The following is a 24,765-nucleotide window of genomic DNA, read 5'->3' as shown; positions in this document are numbered from 1 at the left end:
TAACTGTATACAGACCATATTAGAATACTTGCACCAAGAAAGTGTAGGGAAGGAACCAAGAGGTCAAAGAATAACAAACTGTTTTGCATTACAGTGGGATCAAAGAGTCTGAGACCACTTTTGGACCCTACTGCTTATCTTTCACAATCACAGTAAATCTGCTTTTTCTTTTTCTGTTGCTCACCTGGTTAATTAAAGGCTAAATAAATAGGAATTAATAATCTATTAGAATCAAATTGGCTCTGTTAGCATGTTAACTCTACTCGTGTACACACTCACTTGATATAAGACATATAACAAACAAAAGTAGTTGTATGTATCAGCTCATATGTATTATCTCTATATATAAGGTAAAATAAGCCCATACAAGTGATTACATCGATTTTCTCATTTGTCTAGTCAGTCATCACACATACGCACTTACACGCCCAGGTCATGTGATGCAGATGTAAAAAAAAATCCTCGTCTCATTTTTTCTATCATGCGTTCGCCTGACTGAGCTGACACTTTATCACAGGATTTGGCCAAAAACATGTGTGACATTAAGATGATTATTGTAGGTTTGGAGAAATTTACCTCATTTTGTTTTGCTGTGTGCAGATATTTATGCCTTTCTCTATTTTTATTGCCAATTTCTCAGATTTTATGTAGTTGCATTAAAAAAAGTGGTCTTGGAACTAATTTTTCCTCCCCCCCTTGTCCACCAGGGGTCTGTATTTCACTAGCTTTTGCCATATCAGGCAAAGGATCTGTTTATCCTTCATATAATTACTTTCCTGAAAGGAGGGGTACAGTGTAAACATAAAAACTTATAGGGACAAAACTATTCTGTTTTGCTGTGTGAAGATACATTTGTCACATAAAGGTGTATGTACCTCTTTACCATGTATATACATGCTTGCTAGTGTTTCATTGAAACAGACTATCATTGTACCAAACTCCATGCAAATTTTCCAAATATTTAGCTGTTTGTACAAACAGAAATAACAGTCAAAAACTGTGTTTATTCGACATGTCAAGCCAAATGAATAGATATCTAGTCATAGCAATAGCGTTTCTATGTGCTGTTGCCTCTGCCTTAATGTAAACACATATTATAAAGCCCTGTGTGTTGTGTGTATACGCAGTCATAATAAAAGCTGGGTTTAGACTTGCTGATGATGTCACGGCCGGGATGCCAGGCCCACGTGCGGGCAGCAGTGGGTTCCAGGCTCGGGGAGGGTCGATAACAACCAGACTGCCTAGCACAGGCGCAGTCAAATACGGAGCTAGAAAACTAATCTAACCAGTCCCGGATTATCGCCCTTACCTAAATCTCTACCGACGATAACGCGGGACGCCTCCTCGCTCAAATTCGGCGCTGTTTTTATGTCCCCTTGCCTCTCCCCCCACCCCCTCGATGATGATTTGCGAGGAAGATGCGCCCGTCTGAAATTTCCGTTGACCTTCGCCTCCGCTCAGCAGCATCGAAGCATTGTGAAGCGCTGCCGCTACAGGAGCGCCCCGGCTCCTGCCGCTGCCCCACTTAACGTCCCATTCTCGCTAGAAATCCCGGTGCTTTAACTGCCTTCTAGCCGCTAATCTTTGATTTTCTTCTTAATCAATCAAGACCGAGGCAGATGCCCCTCGCTCTGTCAACCCGGCTTGTACTATGGTGGAGTTTCCATCTCTCAGTCCTTACTGGCCTCTCATCCGCTTTCTGGTGCCTTTGGCTATCACCAATGTTGCCATCGACCTCGGGGAACAGGTAACGTTTCTGTTTTGCTTTCCCTGTGCGTTGTTTTCGCCGTAGGTCAATAACATAAAGCTGAAGACTGCAGCTTGGCTTGGCTAGCAGCGGCTAACGGCTTTAACATGTTTATTACGCTGCTTGAGAGATTTATTTTCAGTGTGTCAACCGCCGCTGCCGCCGAGCATCAATTTTTAGGCTCCAGAAAACACCGACAACGTCCCTGTGAGCTGACACTGAATATTTGGAGCCTGTTTCGTCAGCTTTAAGACGGCCGGCTTGTGTTGTAGCTACAGCTAGCTTAGCGGGAAGACTGAGATGTTATGTGAAGGAATCCATTAGAGTTTACATGCATTATGTAGGAGGAAGAGAGGCGTGTGGACCCCTCAGAGGAAGGCCCTTGTTTATTCTTAGATGTTATGAAAAAAAAAAAAAAAAACGTCGTCACTTCTGTCACCAAACGCTCTGAGCTCCTGCGGATATCAGCGTTATTTATTACTACCTGCTGTGATCCGCTTCTCATTTGATTAATCAGTAAATGTGAATCGAGGCCTGTTTGGAGATGGTGATGGCGGATCTTGTTCACAGATTAAACGCATTTTTGCCATATTTTCCTGCCTGGACGTTTCCTGCCCTTTCTCAGCCATATGACTGATCTGGCTTCTGCCCTCACCCAAGGGACACTGGGCAGATAGTGTGAGAGTAAAAAAAACCCCATTGAGGCTTGGAAATGTCAGGATTAAGCTTATGTAATGGCTCTGTTAGCTAGTATAAATAGCACACAATCCTACAAGGGAAAGGGGCAGCTGTAGCAGATGTTCTTAGGGAAAACTGAAAGAAAATAATTCTTGGATAAAGTGTTGTGGGTGTTTCCTATCCAGACATTATGATGGCACTCACTATACTGCTCTAGCCAAAGGTCTATTTTTATTGTCTCTGTAAAGCAAATCACATGCAAGTCTTTATTTTTAATGCAGAATATGTAATACATACATATGTAATATGTAATATGTATGTATGTAATACGTATGTATGCTGTGGTGGGGTAGCAGAGATAGAGTCTTGGTCGTGTGCTGGTCACACTACCAAACTGAACTCCCCACTCATGTGCTGTCTCATTCCTCTGACACCTCTCCCTCTCCACACCCACCCTCTAATATCTTTTCCAGGCCCTTAACAGGGGCATAGCCACAGTCAAAGAGGATGCAGTTGAAATGCTGGCCAGCTATGGCCTGGCCTACTCCCTGATGAAGTTCTTCACTGGACCCATGAGTGACTTCAAGAATGTGGGTTTGGTGTTTGTCAACAGCAAGAGGGACCGGAGGAAGGCTGTGTTCTGCATGGTGGCGGCCGGAGCCATCGCGTTCGTCCTGCATATCCTGATAGGTGTGTGTTTAACGGTTGTTTGTGCGCACATGATGATATGCTGTGCTTAAACCACATCCTGTAAAAATGACATTTTGGAACTTGTGGCAAACCTAAAGTTTTATTATTGTGGCACCCCCTGAAAGCTTTCCACCATCCCTGCTCTCCCAAAATAATGAAAATATAGCCTGTGCTTACCTGTGGTTTCCTCTTTTTCTTCTATAGCTTACACAGATTTAGGATACTACATCATTAATAAGCTCCACCATGTGGATGACTCTGTGGGGAACAAGACAAGGAAGGCTTTCTTATACCTGGCTGCATTCCCTTTGTTGGATGCAATGGTGAGTGTAGAGTATGGCAGGATTATTTCTACATAACTATTCAGACGTTTCATCATGCAAGCGATGGATTTAAACATATCTGACCTAGCAATAGATGGCTTTTAATCCTCTGTTCATGCTGGTTTCAACCGATAGTGTATTTCCTGCTTTAAAGCTAGCTCACTTCTATTTCATAGCCTGTGATTCTGCTGTGGTTGAGGAAATGGCCCAAATAGAGCTTTTGTTTATAGTTCAACGCTTGGTGTCTTGGGCTAACAACTTTGTCCATTGTTCTGTCTGAAGGCGTGGATTCATGCAGGGATACTTCTCAAGCACAAGTACAGCGTCATAGTAGGCTCAGCCTCGATCTCCGATGTTGTGGCCCAGGTAACAAGATCCGGTCCTTGGATTTTGATTGAATGCAGAAGGATTCAATTGAAGGGTTTAATTGTTTTGTTGTGCATGCTTTTTGATGTTTAACAGCTCTGGTCTTTCCTGCAGATCATGTTCGTGGCCATTCTCCTTCACAGTAACCTGGAATGTGTGGAGCCTTTACTCATCCCAATCCTTTCCCTGTATATGGGTGCCTTGGTCCGTTTTAGCATTGTCGGTCTGGGCTACTACTGTAACATTCATGACAGCATCCCGGACTCCAGTGGACTTGACGTGGGGGTAAGTGCTGCCTTTTTCCTTGTTGAACTGTTTGTTTTTTGCCACAGTTTACTGTAAGGAAAAAAAAGGAAAAAAAATGGACATTAATAAACAAAGGGTGGTTTATTACATCATACTTCACGTGCTTTCTAGTTTAGCCACCTGAACCAAAGGAACAGTGGTGTTAGGTGAAATTTGTAACAATAAAATAAGTAAAATTTCTTTTCTAAAACGAGAGTGATTTATTGTCTGTGTCTTGGTCCCTGCAGGGCGATGCCACCATCAAGAAGATGCTGAGTTTTTGGTGGCCCCTGGCCCTCATCCTGGCCACTCAGCGAATCAGTCGACCCATCGTCAACCTCTTTGTGTCTCGTGACCTCAAGGGGACCTCTGACGCTACAGAGGTGGGTGTATCAGGGATTTAATCTACCAAACATATCTGAGCTGTTGCTTTTGAAAGCATTTTCTCATGTTATAGCGTGCGCTATAGCATTATTATAGCGACAAACTTCTATGTTTGATTGAGAAGAAGTTAAGTTTTATTTTCACATTTAATCACTTATTAATAAAGCTGCCACGTTTTTTTAATGCTACTACTAGTAGTATTATAGACTATTGTTTGATATAGGGGATCATAAAGAGCGACTTTACAGCTAAGTGAAGCCAGTGGACTAATTTTCCCCTCAAGTTATTGCAGATGAAATGCCAGATGCTAACAAACTCCCTCTGGAGCTTTCTGGCTTACAGAGAGACCCTAACTACTAGAGACAATGCATAGCTGTTTACCAGAATGAACTGGAAATCATTGACAACACTGGCTGCCAGTGGTTTGGGTGATTCACCATGTTCATGTGAAACTCAGGGCATGATTACACTGAGTGAAAACATTCCTACATGGCCCTACTGTTCCTGCGTAAAGCCTGACACTGCCCGTTGTTGTTCGGGGTACAATAACAAGCTCAAGGCTGTTATCCAATCGTAAACTTGTGGAAAACCACACACTGCTGGGAAAGTGAGAGACGGGAGTGTGGCTTTCATGTCGGCTATTGTTAGACACCTGTCATTAATTTAGCTGTGTGTGGTGCGTGCTGTATTTTCAGCATTTAAAGTGGTGGCGTGCTGATGACTTAGAGCTGCCGAATCTTTGTCATTGCAGGCCGTGGCTGTGCTCACAGCCACATACCCTGTGGGTCACATGCCCTACGGTTGGTTGACTGAACTGAGAGCAGTGTACCCTGCCTTTGACAAGGTAAACCTGACTCCCCCTACATGTGTCTGCTGCAGTGGTAACAGTTTACTGCCACTAATATTCTTCTCTCACCAACAGAACAATCCCAGCAACAAGCTGAACGCTGGCACATCCGTCACCAAGTCGAATATTAAAAAGTTTACATTCTGCTGTCTGGCTCTGTCACTCACGGTAAGATGAGGAAGAGGGTGAATCTTTTTTTTTTTTTCTTTCTTTCTCTCAGTCACATGACTTTATTGGTAAGGCTCTCAGAATAGGAGATGAACTGGCTCAGAAGAAGGTGTGGTTGAAAGTTTGTTTTTGTAGTCTGTGTTGAGACATTCCTGAACAATTCCTGCTGCAATTTAGAACTGGAACAAGGAGTCAATCAACAGAAGATTAATCTGCAATAAATTTTGGATAATAGATTCATTGTTTAGTCAATTATTAAGCAAAACTGCCAAACAGAATTTGGGTCTAGCTTCTAAAATGTGAGGATTTGCAGCTTTTCTCTTTGTTATATTGTTATAAATTAAACTGTAAACTGAATATCTTTGAGTTTTCAACTGTGAGTCAGAAGAAGCTAAAAATGTGAATCATCTGAACTCATCATCTTTTCCCCTGCAAAACCACTGCAAGTAGTTTTGTCTACATTTTGATGTTTTTATTGTATAAGAAATAATAATCATCCAGTTTCTTTTCAGGTATTTCTGTCATTTAGATGCAGTGTTATTCAAACCTGATAGTTGATACAGCTAGTATAAAGTTTCAGTGTTCATTTTCATGACAGGCAGTCTCTCCCTTGCATTGTAGTTGTTTACATTCTAAGGTGTCCTTCATTGAGACTTGACCTTTCCTACAATAGGTGTCAGTTGTCCTACCATGGTGCCTTGCAAAAACGTCATATCCTAAGCAAGTAATTTTTCTTTCCAAATGCATTAGAATACCTGATTATACTACATAAACCCATATTTCTGACAGTAAATGTGAAGGTTGTAATTCTTTTTGCACAATTTGTGTTTTGTTTTCTAATCGTGCTGTATCACAGATGAGAATATAGTGTATGTCGGTCAGGGCTCAGTTCCAAGACTGACATAACTGGTCCAGTGCTATGTAGAAACATGTTTAACATAGTTTTTGCAGAGCTTGTCAAAGTCAATGCTGTCAAAGCTTTTCCACTAAATCATCTATAAACCTGAGTGTTTTCTCAGAGACAAATTTAGAAACTCGTGTTTAAGATACTTCATTATGTTGGTACAGCTGTACACTAATGCTCAAAGTGATGGGGGGTTAACAGCTTTGTTGCAGGCGTACTGAATGTACTTTTCCTTTGCCGTCCTGTCGTGGTTTCAGGTTGCACAGAGAGGGAGACACACTAGGGTGGAATTTGTGAAGAGTTTGAGGGGCTTTTGTGCCTCACTCCAACACTCCAACCCAAAGCTTTAAGAGCTTAATAAAATAGGCATTCACATAAAACATATCAGTTAACACATTCCTAAAGCCCCTCGCAGGTGTACTTTACTGTTAAGTAATGAGTGGTGCAGTCACATTATGTACACTGCTGTGTTTTTGTTTTTCAGCAAATTATGCCCACAGATCCACAATGCCACACTATGATCCTGTCTCTCTGATCGTATCTGCCTTCTACTCAATGTTAAATGACTCAAAGGGAATTTCAGTGAGGTAAAAGGGAGCCTTTGCCCCAGTTATTCGTCTTAACAGCTCAAGTAAGAAAAACAGGAAGTGTGTGGCCAAGGTTGGGTCTTTTAGGAGGAGGAGGAGGAGAATGGCACACCAGATGTGGAATCCCATAGTTGTAAACATGTATGTGAGGGTGTGTCCTAGGCTCAGAACAACAGGAAGATAGGTATGGCCTGTAGCAGTGTTGAGAACACAAGCTGACAGACCACATGCCAGGACTTGTTCTGATTACAGATGAAGGAAAGACAACAGAACGAAAAACAGCAGGAGGAACACAAAGTGTATTTGAGAGGGGAAATGACTAATGTTCTATAACAAATAATGTAATTTTATAAATACAGACTTTGTTGTGAATGTCGAGGCAGTGAGTGTGGATGTCTCACCTTGTTTAGAGAAACCACAGCTGAGTCAGGGGAGACGGCTGTTTTCGCTTGAGCCACACAGATTCGTTATTATCTGTCTCCATCTTGCCAAAATAATGATAGATGGTAAGGTGATACCAAATGAAATCATCAGTTACAAGTAATCTGTTCCTACATTTTAGTTAAGGGGATCAAAAACCACAAAATCACATCAAAGGCTTTTGCACAATCAATCATTTTCTGCTATCTAATTCTTTAAGAAGAGTGAGACAATGAAATGTTTATGGATTTGCCCGATTTTTGTTTTCGGGTACTCAAAATATTGTAGTTTTATCTTGTTTTGTATATGATCTTTTCTCCTCTCCCTCTTATCTCTTACAATAAAGTCTGACTCAGTGTTAGCGGAATAAAATTACAATTACAATGACTCATTTTGCAGACTCTTTTGCTTCAAGGTTGCAGGTGCATAAGAGAGATACATAGAGCATATTAGTTGAGTAAGTACTCTCGGAAGAGGTAGGTCTTCAAGCAAGTTTTGAAGACAGAGCAGGAGGATTAAGATGAAATGATTAAGCTGATTGAATCAAGTGAGATAATTCATTTCACCATCAAAAGACCATACAGGAGAAGAGTTTGGACTGCGATTTCCTGCCTCGCAGGGATTGTAGGACCAGTTGTCATTCATTTCAGATCATAGAGGTTTATGAACTTCTTGTTCACTATGAAAGAGTCCAAGTTGGTTGCGGGCAGCAGCAGCAAGACAGGAGAGTGATGAAAAGTAGGGTGACATGAACTGTTCTTGGCTGGTTGAAGACCAGGATTGCTGCCGTGTTTTGGAACATTTGCAGAAGTTTTACTGTGCATGCTGGCAGCCCTGCCAGAAGGCTGTTAAAGAAGTCAGGCGAGAAACGACCATTGCTAAACAGAATATATCTGACCTGTCTGATGTTTTATTGTAAGAAGCGACTTGATCCAGTGACAGATGCAACACGCTCAGTTGAAATTAATTAGTCGTCAATCATGATGTCCAGATTTGTTGCAGACTTGGTTGGAGAGAGTGAGGTTGAGCTGGGCTGGATATTAACGTGTTGCTGAACATAAGGACCGGTTGCAATCCGCTGGAGTTTCTTCTGTTCAAGAGATTGAAGGCAACACTCCATTCTTTAGAGAACAATGTGACAGATAGAACTGGGTGTCATCAGCAAAGCAGTGGTAAGAAGAACCAGGTGGTATATATTGCAAAGAAAAGGGGACCAGGGACAGATCCTTGTGGTACACCAGTGGAAAGAAGGTGACACTTGAGCTTTTTTGTTTGCCATGCCACTGGAATGACTACTTATGTTACGGTGGACAGGCGGATTTGAAGGTTCGCCGTGATCCAGCTGAAGGCGCAGTGTTTTCTGGATGTATCCAGATCTCAATGAAGACTAGTATTTGATTCGCTAGCAAAGACAAGAATGATATCACCTCTATTCTCAGACCAACAAGAAGGAAGTGCAAGTAACAGCTGGAAAGTTGAGAAGCTATTATGATTACTTTGCCTTTTTGCAAATGAGTGTGTTGCAAGCATCTGAGACTGCATTAGCAATGCAGTGAGTCAGTCAGTGCCTTCAAACAAACACTTCTGTAGAAAATGTGCAGCAAAATCAGAAACAAAACCTATCTAAACATCCAGCAGTGTAGCAAGTCAGAGTGGAAGCAGACAAGCACCTTTTATGGATCTCAAGGGCCTCTGATGCTTGTCCCAAGTTTGGAGTGCAGGGAAATTATCTCCATACAATTTTTAAACAAATGGATGTATTCATGTTCAGATCAGACAGGTTTATACTTCTGTTTAACGCTCGTGATCACACAGTAATAGCTTGGAGATGCTTTGGTAATTTTGCACGTGCCTCGGCAACTGCTTCTAGAAACAATAACATTGTCTGTCATGTGTTTGCTTGCTCGCTTGTTTTATGTGAGCTTCAAAGGCCTACATTCAATCCGAAACCCCTTGAGTTAATGAACTAATGAAATCTAATGAGGCATGCCGGGCGACTCTATTGTGGTGCAGCGAACGCAAAAATTAATTTGCTTTTGCTCATTTTGTGTCCAGCTTTGCTTTGTGGTGTTTTGGACTCCACATGTATCAGAGAAGATCCTGGTTGATGTCATTGGAGTGGAGTATACTTTCGCTGAGCTGTGTGTGGTCCCGCTCCGAATTTTCTCCTTTTTTCCCTTGCCAGGTAAGACACTCAATTTGATGTTTTTCAGCACCAGTGTCCAGCTGCATTTTCCTTCCCGCTGTGGCTTTAACCCGGGGCGTAGCTCGGACCAGTGGGGTGATGTTTCCACTTTGTGTGTGTGTGTTTGCAGTGACTGTTCGGGCTCATTTGACTGGATGGCTCATGACCCTGAAAAAGACCTTTGTGCTGGCCCCCAGCTCAGTTCTCCGCATCATTGTCCTCATCACCAGTCTAGTTGTGCTGCCTTATATGGGGTAAGTCAACACTTCAGAGAACACTGTCAGGGTCACAAAGGTCAGCACCGTGACTCAGGCATACTATTATTTATTACAGTATTGTGTGGTATTCTGGTAAAATGTATGTGGATATGTCCCATTTTTAATCCTGAAAACATCAAACAGAAGAAAGATTAGAAAATGAATTCACTTCCACTCCTCAAAAACTAAAATAATCAGTATAAAAGGCAGAAACAACTGAAAACTCACTGTAATTGTTTATATTTCAGGGTTCACGGGGCCACGCTCGGGGTTGGATCCCTCCTGGCCGGTTTCATAGGGGAGTCGACAATGGTTGCCATAGCAGCGTGCTATGTTTATCGACAACAGGTGAGAACACCTGGGTTGAGGCCACTACACACATAAAAGCACACGCCTTAGCCTGTATTCTTATTCTGCACATCCCATCAGCAGCCATTTGAGCCAGGTGTCTCTCACTTATCATCATCCTGTTTAGTTTTTAGGGATTACATCATGTAATTGAAAGTGATTCAATCATGAATACATGCAAGAAAAAAGATCTCTGAAGCCTTTCATTTAGGGCAGCTTTATGTTTATATAGCCGGTTAATACCTTGGGTATGAATATTGAATTGTCTTTATCACTGAAATTTGTATGAAAATGATTCAAAAGAATGATATGGCTTCACACAGCACGTTTAGCATTTACTTTTTTCTACTTACTGTACTGTCAGTTTGTGTCTTGCTGATTTATTTTTTCTGAATTCATTTCATTTGAAAGGACAAGCAGTCTTTCAAGTCTTACCTCATAATCATGCCCAAACAAATGACCTTGTTAATGGTAACATCCTGTTCATCCGGAATATTAGTTATATTTAATGTTCATACAGTCCAAGTGTGTCCCTCAAGAGTCTTCATTTTTTAAACAAGTAGTTAGAAATAAGTGCTTTTCCTTAGAGTTAGACGAGAAGGTCAATTATGTTTTCATGTCCATTCAATATAAAGCTGCAGCTAGCAGCCCTTTTAGTATAGCTTAGCTTGGCTTAGTTTATCGTAAAAGCTTGGTAACAGTAAGAAAACAGCTAGCCTGGCTTTGTGCTAAAAAATCTGCCTGCCAGCACTTCTTTTTTTGTATCAATTGTTTTTAAGTTTTTATTATAGACTACATGAGAAAAATGACAGGATACGAGCGGTAAGAGAATAGAGATTTCCCAGCTGCAAGCAAGAGTTGCAGGTCACAAGGGCACCACCTCTTACCAGCAACTCTAAACTAGTGATTAACATAGTGATTGTTTAGTCTGTACAAAAAACTGAAGTGGAAAAACGAAAGTTGTTATGGGGGATTAAGTGACAGACTCTTTCTTTGCCAGACAGTTTCGGTTGGTTATCTGTCAACCGCATGTTAAACCACAAACTACTGTTTGACAGTTTTGTACAGATGAAACAAACAAGATATAACATGTTCAGAGAGCTGTTTGCTGTCTTTATGCTAAACTAACTGATGATGTATTTACCAGACAGATATCTCATTGACATTCTCATCAAACTCTCCCCTTTACTTACTCATATTCATTTTATTTGATGCACATTACTCCCAAATTGAAGGGACATTTGCACATATTCCTACACAATATGTTCCATTTAGGGTTTAAAAAGTCCATTTGTTCTTACTTACTCCTACATGAAGTAGCCCGAGTACATATTTGGGAAATCATTCAACCTTAGCTTCTTCAAGAAGAGAAGACATCCATCTCAGTTTTCTCTTGAGTGCATATTATACATTTTTCGATTTGAAATTTATTCTGTCACAGCCAAGTCTTTTAAATATTGAAGTTTATGCGTCCAGTTTGTAATGAGTTAGCAAAATAACTAAAAGCATGAGCTAATGAGGTTATCAGGTTCAGGAGGCTCTGCGTGCTCCTAAATACTCAGATCTGCACGAGCATTGGACGACTACCCATTATATTGTGTTCTTCTGTTTTGCAGCTTATCAAGTGTTAGATTAACACAATGGTTTTAACCGCACTAAACGCTACTATTGTTTAATTTTTGGCAGTTCCAGTCCCCCCCCCCCACCTTACCTCAAAGAGTCTTAGAGAATGTGGTTTTCATTCCTTTATCTGCCGTCTCCTTAGAAAAACAACGAGATGTCCAATGAGCTGGTGGTGGAGGGCGAGGACTCTGCCCCGATGAGCGAGGTGTGCTCCAGGACTCAGATGGACGCCATCGAGGAGCTCCAGGAGGAGGAGGAGGAGCAGGAGTGAACTCTTGACAGCAGGGGAAGGTAAAGCCGACCTCCACGTGGAACTTTGCTGAAGAGGAGACCGCTGAGTGTTACAGTGCTGGAGAGCAGAGAGGACCCGAGTATGGTTTGGTTTCAGAGGTTCTCCCAACAGAACTTGAACTTTCAGTAAGAGTGACGAGGTCCCCTTCACGTCAACCTACACACCATTAAAATGCACACTGTAAAGAAAGCCATGCACCTCCAAGTGTTCATCCATCAGCGTAAATACCTTCGTCTTCCGACCTTTTCAACAGTTCTCATAGTTTTGCATCATCACATTAGCGGGTGTATTAACCACTTTCATGTGTTTACTGGTAAACAAGGGAAATCGACACAGGAGAACTCTTCCTCCTCAGCAGCGAGAATGAAACGTCTGTCGAGTGGTAGTGGAGTTGCCAAAATACAGAGTTCCATTATTTTATGTTATTTTATCAAGATTAAGCGGCAAGGCCTTGCTTGAATTCAAATATAGACATGTTGTGGGACTTGTTGGGTTGTGCAATCGTATTTTACATACAATGGTGTACAGATTATTGTTGTTTTATATAGGTAATGCAATGTGTATATTTAATTGCCCAGAGGGGTCAGGAATCCCTCGTTATATCATTGCGTGTGTTACAGAATACAGTTATGATTGTTCACTTTCCATGCAGTCTGGGAGTCTATCTACTTTTGTTTTGCCAAGCATTTTCCTGGTAGTATTCAGACTGTCGTATGTACTGTATATACTGTATAGGCATTCTTATTTGGCAAATAAATTGCTTTATTATTAACTCTTTTGCTTTGCTGGCGTTGGCTTTACTATATTGTTGTTATATTCTTTTCTTTTCTTATGACTTTATTAAAACCGAAATTGTAGAAAAAATCCTGAGGTGGTAATACAGGCCCTGTGGTACATGTAGCTAAAACTAATGCAGTCTAATACAACAGTCCTCCAGTAAATCCTCCCTGATGAAGGTTAAAATGCTCAGTTTTAAACTGTTGCATAGAGGTGCTGATTGAACCTTGTGGTCACAACACCTCTGAAACTGAACATTATAATCTTCATGAATTGCAAGACTGTTGTGTTAGACTGCATCAGTTGTAGCTACATGTACATGATAAACTGGCAACTATATTATCCTTTTGTTTGCCAAAAAGTCAGTGACAGACAAAGAAATCTACAGTATGTTATCCCACAGTGACAATACTTATGTTTGGGGACACCTTTACCACAGAGAGGTTTTACTTTTTGTCAACTACTTACAACAAAAAAAGAAAAAAATCCAGTAACACTGTCAACATCAATTATAGATAATTGATTATATTTAACCAGTTTTTACAGGGGAGTTTGCGAACCCCCAAACAGAAGTAAAGTCATTTTGTAGGGGAAATCTATCAGTTCAAAATCATGTGTATAATTCTCATAAAATTAAGTATTGGGTATCAAGCTGATAAAACGATATTAATTGTGCTTTTCGAGGTGTTACAGGGTTATCAGGTTGTCTTGAGACCTCAATCACAAAGAAAAAAAAAAAAAAAAACTTTTACAAAAACGGTACTTCCATTTTATTTAAATGCCATCCAAAAATCTGACTGCAAGAACATTCCTGCAAATGGCATTATCAATGTTTTACTGTTAACTCATCACCTGCTCCGACAGTGGGGCAAAATGCCTCTGATCACAAATAACCAACATTCATTCTTATTGTGCATTATTTCTAAGGCAACATGGAGGACCAAGCAAGCCTTTTCTGCTGAATCCAGTGGCTGGTGGTTCGGACTGTTGCCAGTATTTGCAGCAACATTGGCACATTTTGTTTTTCCCCTTCAGAACAGCTTGTTTAAAGGCAACATGTTACACATTGAGTTTGACACACACATACTTGCAGACATACACACGGACCATCACAAATCACACCCCTGACACAGAGGCTGCGATTAATCTTCCAAGTCCTCCGATCGTTGTCTGGTGTAAACCTGATAAATCATCAAACCCCTCATAGACTAATTCAGTTGTTTCACTGTCGACGGTCACATCTTCATTTAAAATGCTTTTTTTTTTCTTTTCTTTTTTTGACATAATGAAAAAGAATAAATTAATCAAAGTGCCGAAATCCCAGTGTAAATATCTAATGTTTTTGGAGCTGTTGGCAGCTCTATTGTGTTTTAATCAGGATTTTATAGAGAAATAAGTAAAACATAACAAGGTAGCTCAGGAAATTTGGGCTTCTCTTTTTCCCCCATCTGAAACTCAAAATGACACCTTGCAAACTAATTTGTAGGTAACGGAGATGAGCCCGCAACATTGGATGCCCCTATATGTACACATACCCAAATAGAAAAATCTGTATACAGTACAGTGTGTACAAAAGTGTGTAAACCACAACTTGTACAGGGTCTCAAAATCAGCATATTTTTAAAGAAACAATCCGGCATTTTGGGAAATATACTTATTTGCTCTGTTACAGAGAGTAAGATGAGAGGATTGATACCACTAAGTATAAAAGATACAGCAGTTCAGCTTAGCTTAGCATAAAGACTGCAAACAGAGAGAAACAGCTAGCCTGTCCAAAGGTAAGAAAAACACCTCTAAAGCTCAATTATTTACACATTATATCTCGCTTGTTGAACCTCACAGTGATGACACGTCTCCAGGAAAGGAAGTCTTCCACCAAGAATCTCTTGCAGATACCCTGCATAGGGGTGGCATCTTCTCATCCAACTCTAACGCAAGAAAACTAATGAGCATCTTTCCCAAAATGTCAAACTATTCCTTTAATTGGTGTAAATCTATTCATCTTCATCAACCTGAGGAGTGTTTTGTTTGTATGGCAGGAGATTTCTCTGCAGCGGCAATCAGCTTGAGTTGAGCTCCTTGTGTAGTTCTGCAGCTTCTACGACTGGTACATTGTAGTGGCGATCATCCTCTGTGACGAGGCACACTGACGGCCAGTCGTCCTTATGGTCGTCTGGGTAGTAGGTGACAAACTCCTCTGTGTCAGCTTTGTACAATCTATAAACTTCAATGGTGCACTGCAAGGCGTAGCCCAGCAGGAACATCTCCACCTGCACAAAGCAGGGAGATAATTGCATGGTTACGAGGGAAGTTAACCAACACTTCCACCAGAAGCACAATGCTCAAACACATGATATGTATGGGTGGGGATGCTTTAAGGAAACGGTGCCTGCAAAAGCTTGAATGAGAGTGAAAATAACAATCATATCACTCAGTAGCACGTCCCTCCTGAAACCTCCTCACCCCCAGGGCTCATGATGTGGAGAAATCACATCACAAAAACAAAATAACAGCACAAGCGCCGGCATGTTTTACCATTCAGGATAATGTTGCACGCCCGATCTCAAGACATCGAACGTTAATTGATGTTTTTGTTCGTTACCAAGCGTGACAACGGGTTGTTCAGCAGTTTTGAATTCAAAGGAGGAAGACACTCCCAGCAGCTAATTCCTAGTACGTTTTGTTTACCACAGAAGGTTCATGTAAATGTCTGTCCTGTCTGAGAGGAATTTACTGTGTACCCAGTACAATGCTCAGTACAAGCTTTAAATGCCTTTTCAAGTGAGCCTGTGTTTGAGTGATAAACACACAAAAAGAAGGCCTGGGTTTCTCTTACCTGCTCCAGCCCGGCACTGAGGCCCACATGGCTGAGGTGGTTGGAGAGGAAGGAACGCGGGCAGTCGGACGAGTCCCGCGCAAACAGCAGCCAGCAGAAGAGCGGGACGTCTCCGCCGCCCTGCATGCAGCTGTGCAGCTCCACAGCTCGGACCAGCATCAGCAGCTTGAGCGCCTCCAGCAGCCCAAGCTCCTCTTCTCCACCCTGAAACACTCGCTCACACAGCTGCTGCCGCTCCACATCAGAGGAACAGTCCACTGCTGCCTGCCACTGAAACAAATCAATAAAATGAATCAATGACTATTTTGATAAACATTTATTCAATGAAGTCATTTATCAAGTGCAAATGCCAAACGTTGGCCGATTATAGATTTACAAGTGTGAGGACACTTTGATTTCACTCTAAACTGCTGCGTGGATGAAGAGCTAAAACAGAAAGTGTAACCTACTTATGATAGCAAACAGACAATTTATTAGTTTGGTCAAAACAAGCATTTAAAAAAGGTTGTAACTTTGGGGTCTGGGACTAAAGTATTAACTGATTAACTGATTCTTTAGATGCAGTGGACATGAATGTGAAGGTGTAGTTTTAATTCCTGACTTTAGTTCCTGACGCTTTCAACGACACAAACTACAGCCTCAAAAATCAACTGGTGTCTACTGAAGGGGTTATTGTACTGTAAGGTGTTTCATTCCCTGTATATGCACATGAAAAGTCATATTTGTGGAAGCAGCACAGACGAGAATAACACTACACAGAGTCTATTCTAAGTGTTACTATATGTGATACATACAGTCAGGCACAGAACCAGCACACAGCTCAACTCACATAAAGCAACAGAGGTCTGACTTTGAAAAAAAAGTGTGTGCAATAAACACTAGAGTTCCTCACAAGCTACGAGTGGTAGTGGCCGACTATAAATCCAGCTCAGTGCCACATACTGTTGTAGTAAAGAGGTGCTGTGGTTTTAACAGTTAAACCGTTTCTTTGAGGTTGAGGGTCCATCTTTCCCCTCCAAATCCTTTAGAGCATAACAAGGCTGTGTTAATGACACGCAGGGAAAAAAGCCATGAGGGATGGAGCAGTGCAGCATTTAGAAAATTGCCTCCCTTTAACATATGGTAGCAATCACATCCAAAAGCCCTGTGGATGAATATCAATACCCTCAGTGTCCACGGATGGCATAAAAATAGTGCTGTGGTTTACTTGTGCTGTGTCTTTAAAATACTTTCTCATCGTATTTACATGTGTGAGCAGATCTGCAGCCAGTACCTTTTTTCGGAGAAGCTCCATGTAGCCTTTTAGCTGCTCTGCAACATCTCCTGTCCCATCTCCCTGCAGGCACTCTCCAGGAAATGTCCACTGACTTATCAGTGCTTCCTGGGCCTCCAGTTGTTTCAGCAGCTGTAAACACAAAGAATAACAAAGATAAGATGTAACATTATTAAAACAGATGTTAGGCAAGTTAGTGGATTACATTTTTTTTTTTTGTTTTGTTGCTTCATTCATATCTTCTTTTCTTTGCTTTAACAGTCAAATGTAATTAACTGTTAGCTAAATCCCTCCCCCTAAACAGCTGAGCAAGCATAGCCAGGCATGGCAGGTCCAGCAAACTCTAGTTCAATTTCCAGATACAGTAAGGTCAAAAATTCTAATGACGTGTCAAAAATTTTGCCCCTAATTTTAAGATGCTTCTTTTTCTTTTGGGTGTTATTCGGTCTTTAGAGAAAGTGAAAAAAGTACCTAATAAATACTAGATGCAGCTTTTTAATCACAAATTTAGTGACAAACAGTGACAATATCTCCGACTTAATGAAAATGAAATAAAACAACACCCAGTTTTAACAGTAATACAATTGATTCATTATATTTTAAGAAACTATAGTGTTTGGTTATATGTGGTCTCACTTGGTAATGAACTGCTACAAACGAGACCAAAGAAGCTAATTAAAGCTGTTTATCTGGTGTGAGTACAAGGTTAGCACTAGGGCTAACCACCTTGGAATCCATGAACACTCCCAAGTTGGAACAAGGAGTGTTTTTCTGTCAACATCGCGTGAACGCAGCATTAACCGTGGGTCGACTGATACGATCGCTTCAAAGTGAACATTTACCACAGTTATGTCCTCCTCCTGCAGCCACGCAGGCAGTTGGGTGCTGTGGGAGAGCACCTGGAACAGCGTGGCTCTGAGCGCACAGTAGTTGTCTCCCCTCACTCTCCTCAAGCTGCCAAACCTCTGGGACATCTCTTTATAACCCTGCAGCAGCACACAGGGACACCACAGGAAGTCTCTCAGTCATTAATGTGAAAAAATAAAAAACAACAACTGGCTTTAATCTGAAACACTTCTTTCCCGAGAGCTACAGGAAACAACCTTTCTAATGAGAGCACTTTTGGCAGTATTTCCTTTCCACTCTCTCTCGCTGTAAGACAGAATATCCACCGCCAGGGCCAAACTGCATCTGTCCTCCACCTTTAAAACTGAGTAAGAGAAAGAAAAGAGGAAGAGGATATGATGGACAAAACAACTATTGTCTAGGTTTTACATGACAAAACAAAAGTGGTGTTGTTTGTGATCCCTGCTGCAGTTTAATCCCTGATGCAGTTCTGTTATGTAGATGTGTGAACTGGATGTACTGACGTGTAGTTTCGAACACAGACGGTGGTCCTGGCTTATTACTTTGGGACACTGACAGCTCCTCAGCCCCTCTGTACAGGTCTTCTTCACTGAAAGGAAAAAAAAAAAAAACACATATGCGACTGAGCTCTATAAACTCAACACTTAAAGGAGAAGGCTGACAGTAATTTATATTTTTCTTATTAGAAAAATATAAATTTGGAGTTGCACTGAGTGACACGTCCCTAAAATACCATTAACATGTGCACTGTAGTTTATTTTGAATCAATCTCACACACAACCTTCCAAGTGCTGTACAAACTCACAAGAGCATCAAATGTGTATTAATCTGCAGGTTGAAAAAAGTCCCCGACAAATGCACTATTTACTCTTTTGGTAATATTTGCTAAATACTACGGTGCCCAGCTACTTTGAGATTATTAAGTGTTAAAAAGTAAATAAATATGATTAGATAGATAAATAAATAGATGGGTAGATAGATAGATATATAGATGGATAGATAGGTAATAATATTAACAGTATGTATGTAACATGTATACACTTATGTAACGAAATGAAGTGCAGTGCAGAGAAATATAACATTTTCCTTATTCTTTGTTTGTTGGCCAATATCCAACACCATGACAATAAATACAAACCATCTACATTTCATTTTCACTCTCTAGAGAACTGCGTATTCTTAGTGGTGACTGTGTGGCGTTTCAGCATTGCATGCCAGTACCACATCCACTTTTTTTTTTAAACAGCGTCTCTGGGAATGAAATGTAAGATCTGTCAAAGCTGAAGATTAATAGAGTCTAAATTGCCACATAGTTTTAAACGGTCATTTCCTGTGTTGTGTCCCACTCCAGCATCCCTTTTTAGAGTTAGAGGACGTATTAAATTCTCAGACTCAATCTTTCAACTGATAAAAATATTGAATTGAATATGAATTAAGAAAAAAAAACAAAAATTCTCTTTACAAACCTGTTCCCCAGGTCATCTTCAGCAGAGTCTTCCTTCTCTGTGACAGGTAGCACTTCAACCTTGACATCAGTGGCAGTGCTCCCTGCCAGCTGCTCCTCTTTTTCAGTTACCTCCTGAATCTCAGCATCGTTCCCGGCCTGAGTCTCGGTCCCTGAGGGAGCGTTCCCTGCCTCTGAGTTCATCACATCATCCTCCTTCGCTTTGGGAACATCTTTATCCTGCACTTTCGGCATCATTTCCTCCCCAATATCTTGTTTGGTGTTCTCCAAGGAAGTGACCTCCTTCTGGCTTGTGGCTGAACACTCAGAATCTGGTTTTGCATTCTGATCAAACTTTGAGCTGGACAGTGACACATTTCTGTTACTTTTCCTGCTTTATATAGAATCAGTAGTTTTCTCTCCATATCTTAAACTCATATTTAAACAGTAATACCCTAAATGTGCTACTTAAATACCATTTTATGTTGTGAATAATATATTCAATTCTACAAATATGGTAAGAAAACAAAGTAAGAAGGTATGAAGAACAGAATCATAGAGATATGCAATGCAAAACAAAAGCAGGACAGTCTGAGAATGACTTTAATGGTACAACAAGCTATGGTGTCTCTGCGCCCCCTCGTGGTCACAGTGAGACAATCAAATCCACAAGTATAAACAGTCTATGTAAACAAGTGTCTTGTTTTGATATCACAAACTGTGAACTCACTGACCTCTCGCTGGCGTCTGCCGGAGGAGTGGTTTCTGGCTCCCTGACAGAGATGGAGGAATCTCGCTCCTCACCGCTGTGGTTCAGTCCCATGGGCTCTGATCCAGGAGAAGACTCAGAGACATCATGGCTTTTTAAGTCTTCAGAACCAGCCCGCTTGGACTCTGAAGAACTCCCATTGTCTGAATCCTCCGTCACAGAACTGGACACAGGATAACGGCAGAAAGACAGAGATTTACGGTATGTATTTCACTGAATGCAAAGGTAGGAGTGGGCCATAAAGAATTGTCCATCAAAAATTTTCACCATACTGATACATGTATTGTGACATGGTACATTTTCTGGAAATTCAACTGATTAACAGTTTATAGAACTAATCATATGGGATTCTTTGATTCTTCCCCAGTGTATTAAATATTTGATAAATCAAGTTAAAATCCTGTAAATCCATAAAGAAGTCTTTCTTTGTTTCTTGATTTTGCAGCACTGTCCCTGAAGGCCTTATACAATCACATGATAGTGATTGAAGGGATGGTGACCTTTGCACAGAAAAAACTGCAAAAAAAAGAAGAAGGAGGAGGAAAAAAGACCTCGGCATATGACATACTGTACGTTGGCTAATCTGACTCAGACATCTGGTAGAAATAGACAGATAGTGTAAATGCAATAATAGCCGGAAGACATGATTCCACCAGTACATAAATAATCCATGGAATCTTTTGAAGTATGAAAAATCACTTGATAGTGTTTTCTGGTTAAGTAGTTCCTGATGTTTTTGGCTTGTGATCTTTTCAAATGAAGCAATTTGAACTTACCTCATCAGAGTTTGCAAATGTCAGTGGGTTACCGCCAGTTCAAAGGAAAAGTACTTCTCCCTTCTCCGACTCTTACATTTGAATCGTTTTTTAGAAGATTTAAAGAAACACTGGATCACAGTCTGGAAAATAACCCTAATTTTGCTGCGAAGATGAATTGGTTCATCTATTCAGTTTCAGTTGATCGACAAAAGCAGCTATTTTGATAATCAACTGATAATCAAATAATCGTCAAAAATGTCAAAACAAAAATGTCAAATATTTGCTGTATGTAACTTCTCAAATATGAGTACTTGATGCTCTTCTTTGTCACAAATGATAGTAAACTGAATATCTTTGGTTTTGGCCTGTTGGTCAGAAAATACAAGACATTTAAAGGTGTCACCGTGGTCTGTGGGAAATTACAGATATTTTTAAATTAAAAGAATTAAAAATACAACCATGACATGGGATGACACATAAAAACTATCGATTTTTTATTTTTGACTGTCCTAACTACAGATATTTTAATTCAACCAATTCATGCTCCTGTATATTTGTTTTTTTTTTTATCTTTCTTTTTCAATTTTATATTATATATGCCTTACCAGCTCAGAGTCTCTCTGTTGATCTCCTGACTGTCCACAGAGACGGAAAAGACCTGACAAGCTGCAGCATCCACCTGAGTGTTTGGCACTGACAGCACTTGATTATTTTGAGAAATCTCCCCTGATGGTTCGGTTACAATAATGTCAACAGTGGCCTTGGAGCCTGCTTCTTCCTTATCATCATGAGAAGTGCTCACTAAAATGTGCTCTGTTGTTGTGGTTGTCTCGGTACAGGAAGCCTTTACAGGGCAGACTGACTCGGCTGTTTGTGAGATGCCATCTGGGATTTTGTCCTGTGCAGAGAGTGGATTTTCTTCTCCTAGCGCCACATTTGTTTGTGTAAAAACCTCCCATTCAGCTGCAGCACAGGTGTTCTGCTGGGATTGTAAAGTGCATTGCAGAGGTTCAGCTTGTCCAGTGTTGTCTGGAGGTTCCTTCATCTCTTCATCTTGTTCTCTGGTGGAGTTTTCTTTAAGTCCAAACCCTTTGCAGTCAGAAGGCGTTGCGGTTTGAATGCTCTCCTTCTTCAAGGGTCCATTCTCCTGAGTGTTATTGGGCTCGGACTCTCCATTCTCAGGACTCTGCTCCACCTGAACAGCCTCAGCCTTTTCCTCCACCTTTATATTGTCCGCATCAGGTGTTTTCCTGAGTAGCATAACACAGAGGAGGATAAGCAATGTGAGATAATACAACAAAACACCCAGTAAAAGTAAGTAATGAGTAAAAGCCCTTTTCATAAACAGAAAGCCTGAGTAGATATGTGACCACAGATAAAATTTTCCAGCAAAATGTTTCAAGATTCTTTGTATATTGTACGTGGGAGGGGGGGGGAAGTGAGAGACCCATAATTAAAATAGTCATCTGTTTCTCTACATACCAACCACTAGAGCGTGAAATACCAAAAAAAATCTGTCTCATCCTGAAACCCTTTAACACCTCTGGAAGTCCCCTACTCCCATTAAGGACCTCAGCGCTCTGTATGTTACTCTTTGATTTGGTCACAAAACAACCCACACAAAACCTAGGGGGAAATCTAAATGTTATTATAATACTTGTTACAGTTTTGAAGGTCGTTTTTGTCATCTCATATTTTTCTACATTCTGCCCACAAAGATGAAATGTTTACCATACTCAGAATTTATGTTTGAATCCGTTATCTCCACAAACAGAGATATTTTTTGTTCTGTTCTGTTGGTTTAGTAATATCAGTCTGAGAAACACAAACCCACTGGGGAAAATTGAGATTGTGTGCCATAAAATCACCAGTTTAATCTTTTATCAAGTCACACAGGAAGTTCAGGTCAACTTACTGGACTCTCAACCACTGAGTTGGATTTTTCACATGGTAACACTATGTAACTGAACCACACAGTAAAACAAGGATGGTTGAGGGAGAAAAAAAGGAGGCTAAATGTCTCAGAAGGCCAAAAAAAGGAAAAGGTTATCTCACCTCATGCTATCATCTCCGTCAGGACCACAAGTACCATCCACTACTGTTACACCTGTGGGCACCGTGGCCTTCGAATCATCTTCCAGTAAACCACTTCTTTCCTCCGCACTGCCACAGGGACTCTTAGCGGGACAACAGCAGTTCCCCATCTGCTCCCTCTTGTTCAGGAAGTCAGACAGGTTGTAGGCTGAACGGTGACCTCTGGTCCAAAATGACCGCAAGCGACCTGATGAGTCGCTGAAGCCTGAAGATTTCAGGAGTCCATGATGAAGATGGTCAAGCTGCTGCTAAAGCCAGGAAGCAACCATGTTTACATGTGGTAATAAGGTTGATACCTTAAAGCAAAACAAGCAACATTAATACATGAAAGATTAAAACGCTTAGTGTGTGATGCCACTGGTGTTACAGCATATTCTGAGACTCGGTTAAGAAGTTTTTTCATTATTTATTAACCTAAAGATTATTTTCTCGATTAATCAATTAGTGGTTTTGTCTATAAGATGTCAGATAATAATAATGAAAAAAAAGCCCATGAGTTCCCACAACCATAAGCGACAGTCCAAAACCCAAAGACAATCATGTGCGTTAAGTTAAAGTATTAAATCCACACATTTGAGAAGCTGGAACCAGAGAGTTACCAGAAAAAATGACTGACACAAATAATCATTTATCAAAATAATTGCTGATTAATTTTCTGGATCAACTATATTACCAATTAATCAACTAATAGTTTCTGATTTAATTGCCACTGCAAATGTTTTAGATCATATTTAATGACACAATGTATTTTGGTAGGCGTTACCAAACATGGTACCTCTGTAGTGTTTCACAAATTTTGATAGTTGTGAATTAAATGTAAAAGCTGTATGAAAAATAACAAATATTGTAATTAAGTATAGGTAAAAAATTATTGCTCTAGAGACAGACCATTGCACGGCAATATGTGCTATCACAGCTATTGAATTTTGTGACTCATTCTCTGTATCTAACTATCATATTGCCACAATCTTTGGTGAAGAACCATCAAAATTTATGACATTATCTATGTGGGAACAAATTCTAATAACATTTATCCAAAAACATTATAATTATATATGATTAAAATCATTTTGCAGTGGAAACGTGGCTAAAAATCCTATTCGGGTCACAGATTTTGGTGTAAGACCAAGAAGATTTTAAGTCATGGCTACACCCCATTGTTAGTGTCAATACAACGAGGTAACAGCACATTTCACACGCACATTCACCTGTCACTGCCGTACTAACATCTTGTTATGTCCAAAACATACCTCGGTTGAGTTTTATTGGAGCCGTCCTCCACGAGCTTGCACTCATGTAGCTCCTCTTCCTGTTTCACTTTTGGTTAGCTGGAAAACAAGCTGAAGTTAGCTAGCCAGCTAGCTGCGGTAAACTTAAAACACAAACATGCGCTGCTAAAGAGTGACCGCCGTTCATGAGAAACACCGCTACCACAGTGGTTACCTTTTCTTGTGACTACACAATCATCGTTTAATGCGGCACATTTCATAAAAAGCGGGTATTTACTGTGTTTTCTGCGGAACATCTGTTGGTACGAACCCTTAGCATAGCCAGAGCAGCGGGGTCACAGTTTGGTCCGAGCGCATGACGTCATACTCATGTGCGCCGGGAGTTTTGGTGCCTTCTAGTGCTCCTCGGAAACCAGAATACACTTGGGTAGATTGTTTGAGATCGGTGTGTTTTTGGCGTTAATGTTGAAACAATTAGTCAATTAATCGGTTAGTCCAATGTCAAAACAGGAACTGAACTCGTAACTCAAATACTAGTCCCAACTTCATATGATGGCAAATTGAAATCTTTAGTTTTGGGGTTGGGAATATTTTTGGTACATTGTTAAAAAAAA

The 24,765-nt window shown here is 40.6% G+C and overlaps 2 protein-coding genes across 6 annotated transcripts; one reads left to right on the top strand and one right to left on the bottom strand.

Annotated features, from left to right (window-relative positions):
• The first annotated feature begins 1,232 nt into the window (after positions 1-1,232).
• ankh (ANKH inorganic pyrophosphate transport regulator) lies at positions 1,233-12,881 on the top strand. Its single transcript, XM_022767036.1, has 12 exons — positions 1,233-1,747; positions 2,899-3,115; positions 3,320-3,438; positions 3,721-3,804; positions 3,919-4,089; positions 4,338-4,472; positions 5,225-5,317; positions 5,396-5,488; positions 9,455-9,584; positions 9,715-9,838; positions 10,090-10,189; positions 11,955-12,881. The coding sequence occupies exons 1-12, from the start codon at positions 1,652-1,654 to the stop codon at positions 12,081-12,083; spliced, it is 1,491 nt and encodes a 496-aa protein (XP_022622757.1). The 5' UTR covers positions 1,233-1,651; the 3' UTR covers positions 12,084-12,881.
• A 331-nt stretch (positions 12,882-13,212) lies between these two features.
• LOC111237798 lies at positions 13,213-24,492 on the bottom strand. Of its 5 annotated transcripts, none has more exons than XM_022767035.1 (12): positions 24,462-24,492; positions 24,173-24,250; positions 22,884-23,170; positions 21,434-22,078; positions 20,036-20,233; positions 19,324-19,662; positions 18,361-18,446; positions 18,094-18,200; positions 17,833-17,976; positions 16,991-17,122; positions 15,718-15,987; positions 13,213-15,151 (listed from the first exon to the last, which is right to left on the bottom strand). In XM_022767035.1, exons 3-12 carry the CDS (start codon positions 23,030-23,032, stop codon positions 14,942-14,944), a joined length of 2,280 nt encoding a protein of 759 aa, XP_022622756.1. In that variant the 5' UTR covers positions 23,033-23,170; positions 24,173-24,250; positions 24,462-24,492; the 3' UTR covers positions 13,213-14,941. The 5 variants fall into 5 exon arrangements, with proteins under 5 accessions (XP_022622756.1, XP_022622754.1, XP_022622755.1 ...); XM_022767033.1 differs by having other exon boundaries at positions 24,366-24,483; XM_022767034.1 differs by having other exon boundaries at positions 24,429-24,472.
• Positions 24,493-24,765: the final 273 nt, after the last annotated feature.

The sequence above is a fragment of the Seriola dumerili genome, unplaced genomic scaffold (genome assembly GCF_002260705.1).
Source record: "Seriola dumerili isolate Sdu_G_001 unplaced genomic scaffold, Sdu_1.0 BDQW01001124.1, whole genome shotgun sequence".
In the NCBI taxonomy this organism is placed as follows: Eukaryota; Metazoa; Chordata; class Actinopteri; order Carangiformes; family Carangidae; genus Seriola; species Seriola dumerili.
Note: the sequence above shows the minus strand (reverse complement) of the source record. Positions and strands in the feature narration are given on the sequence as shown.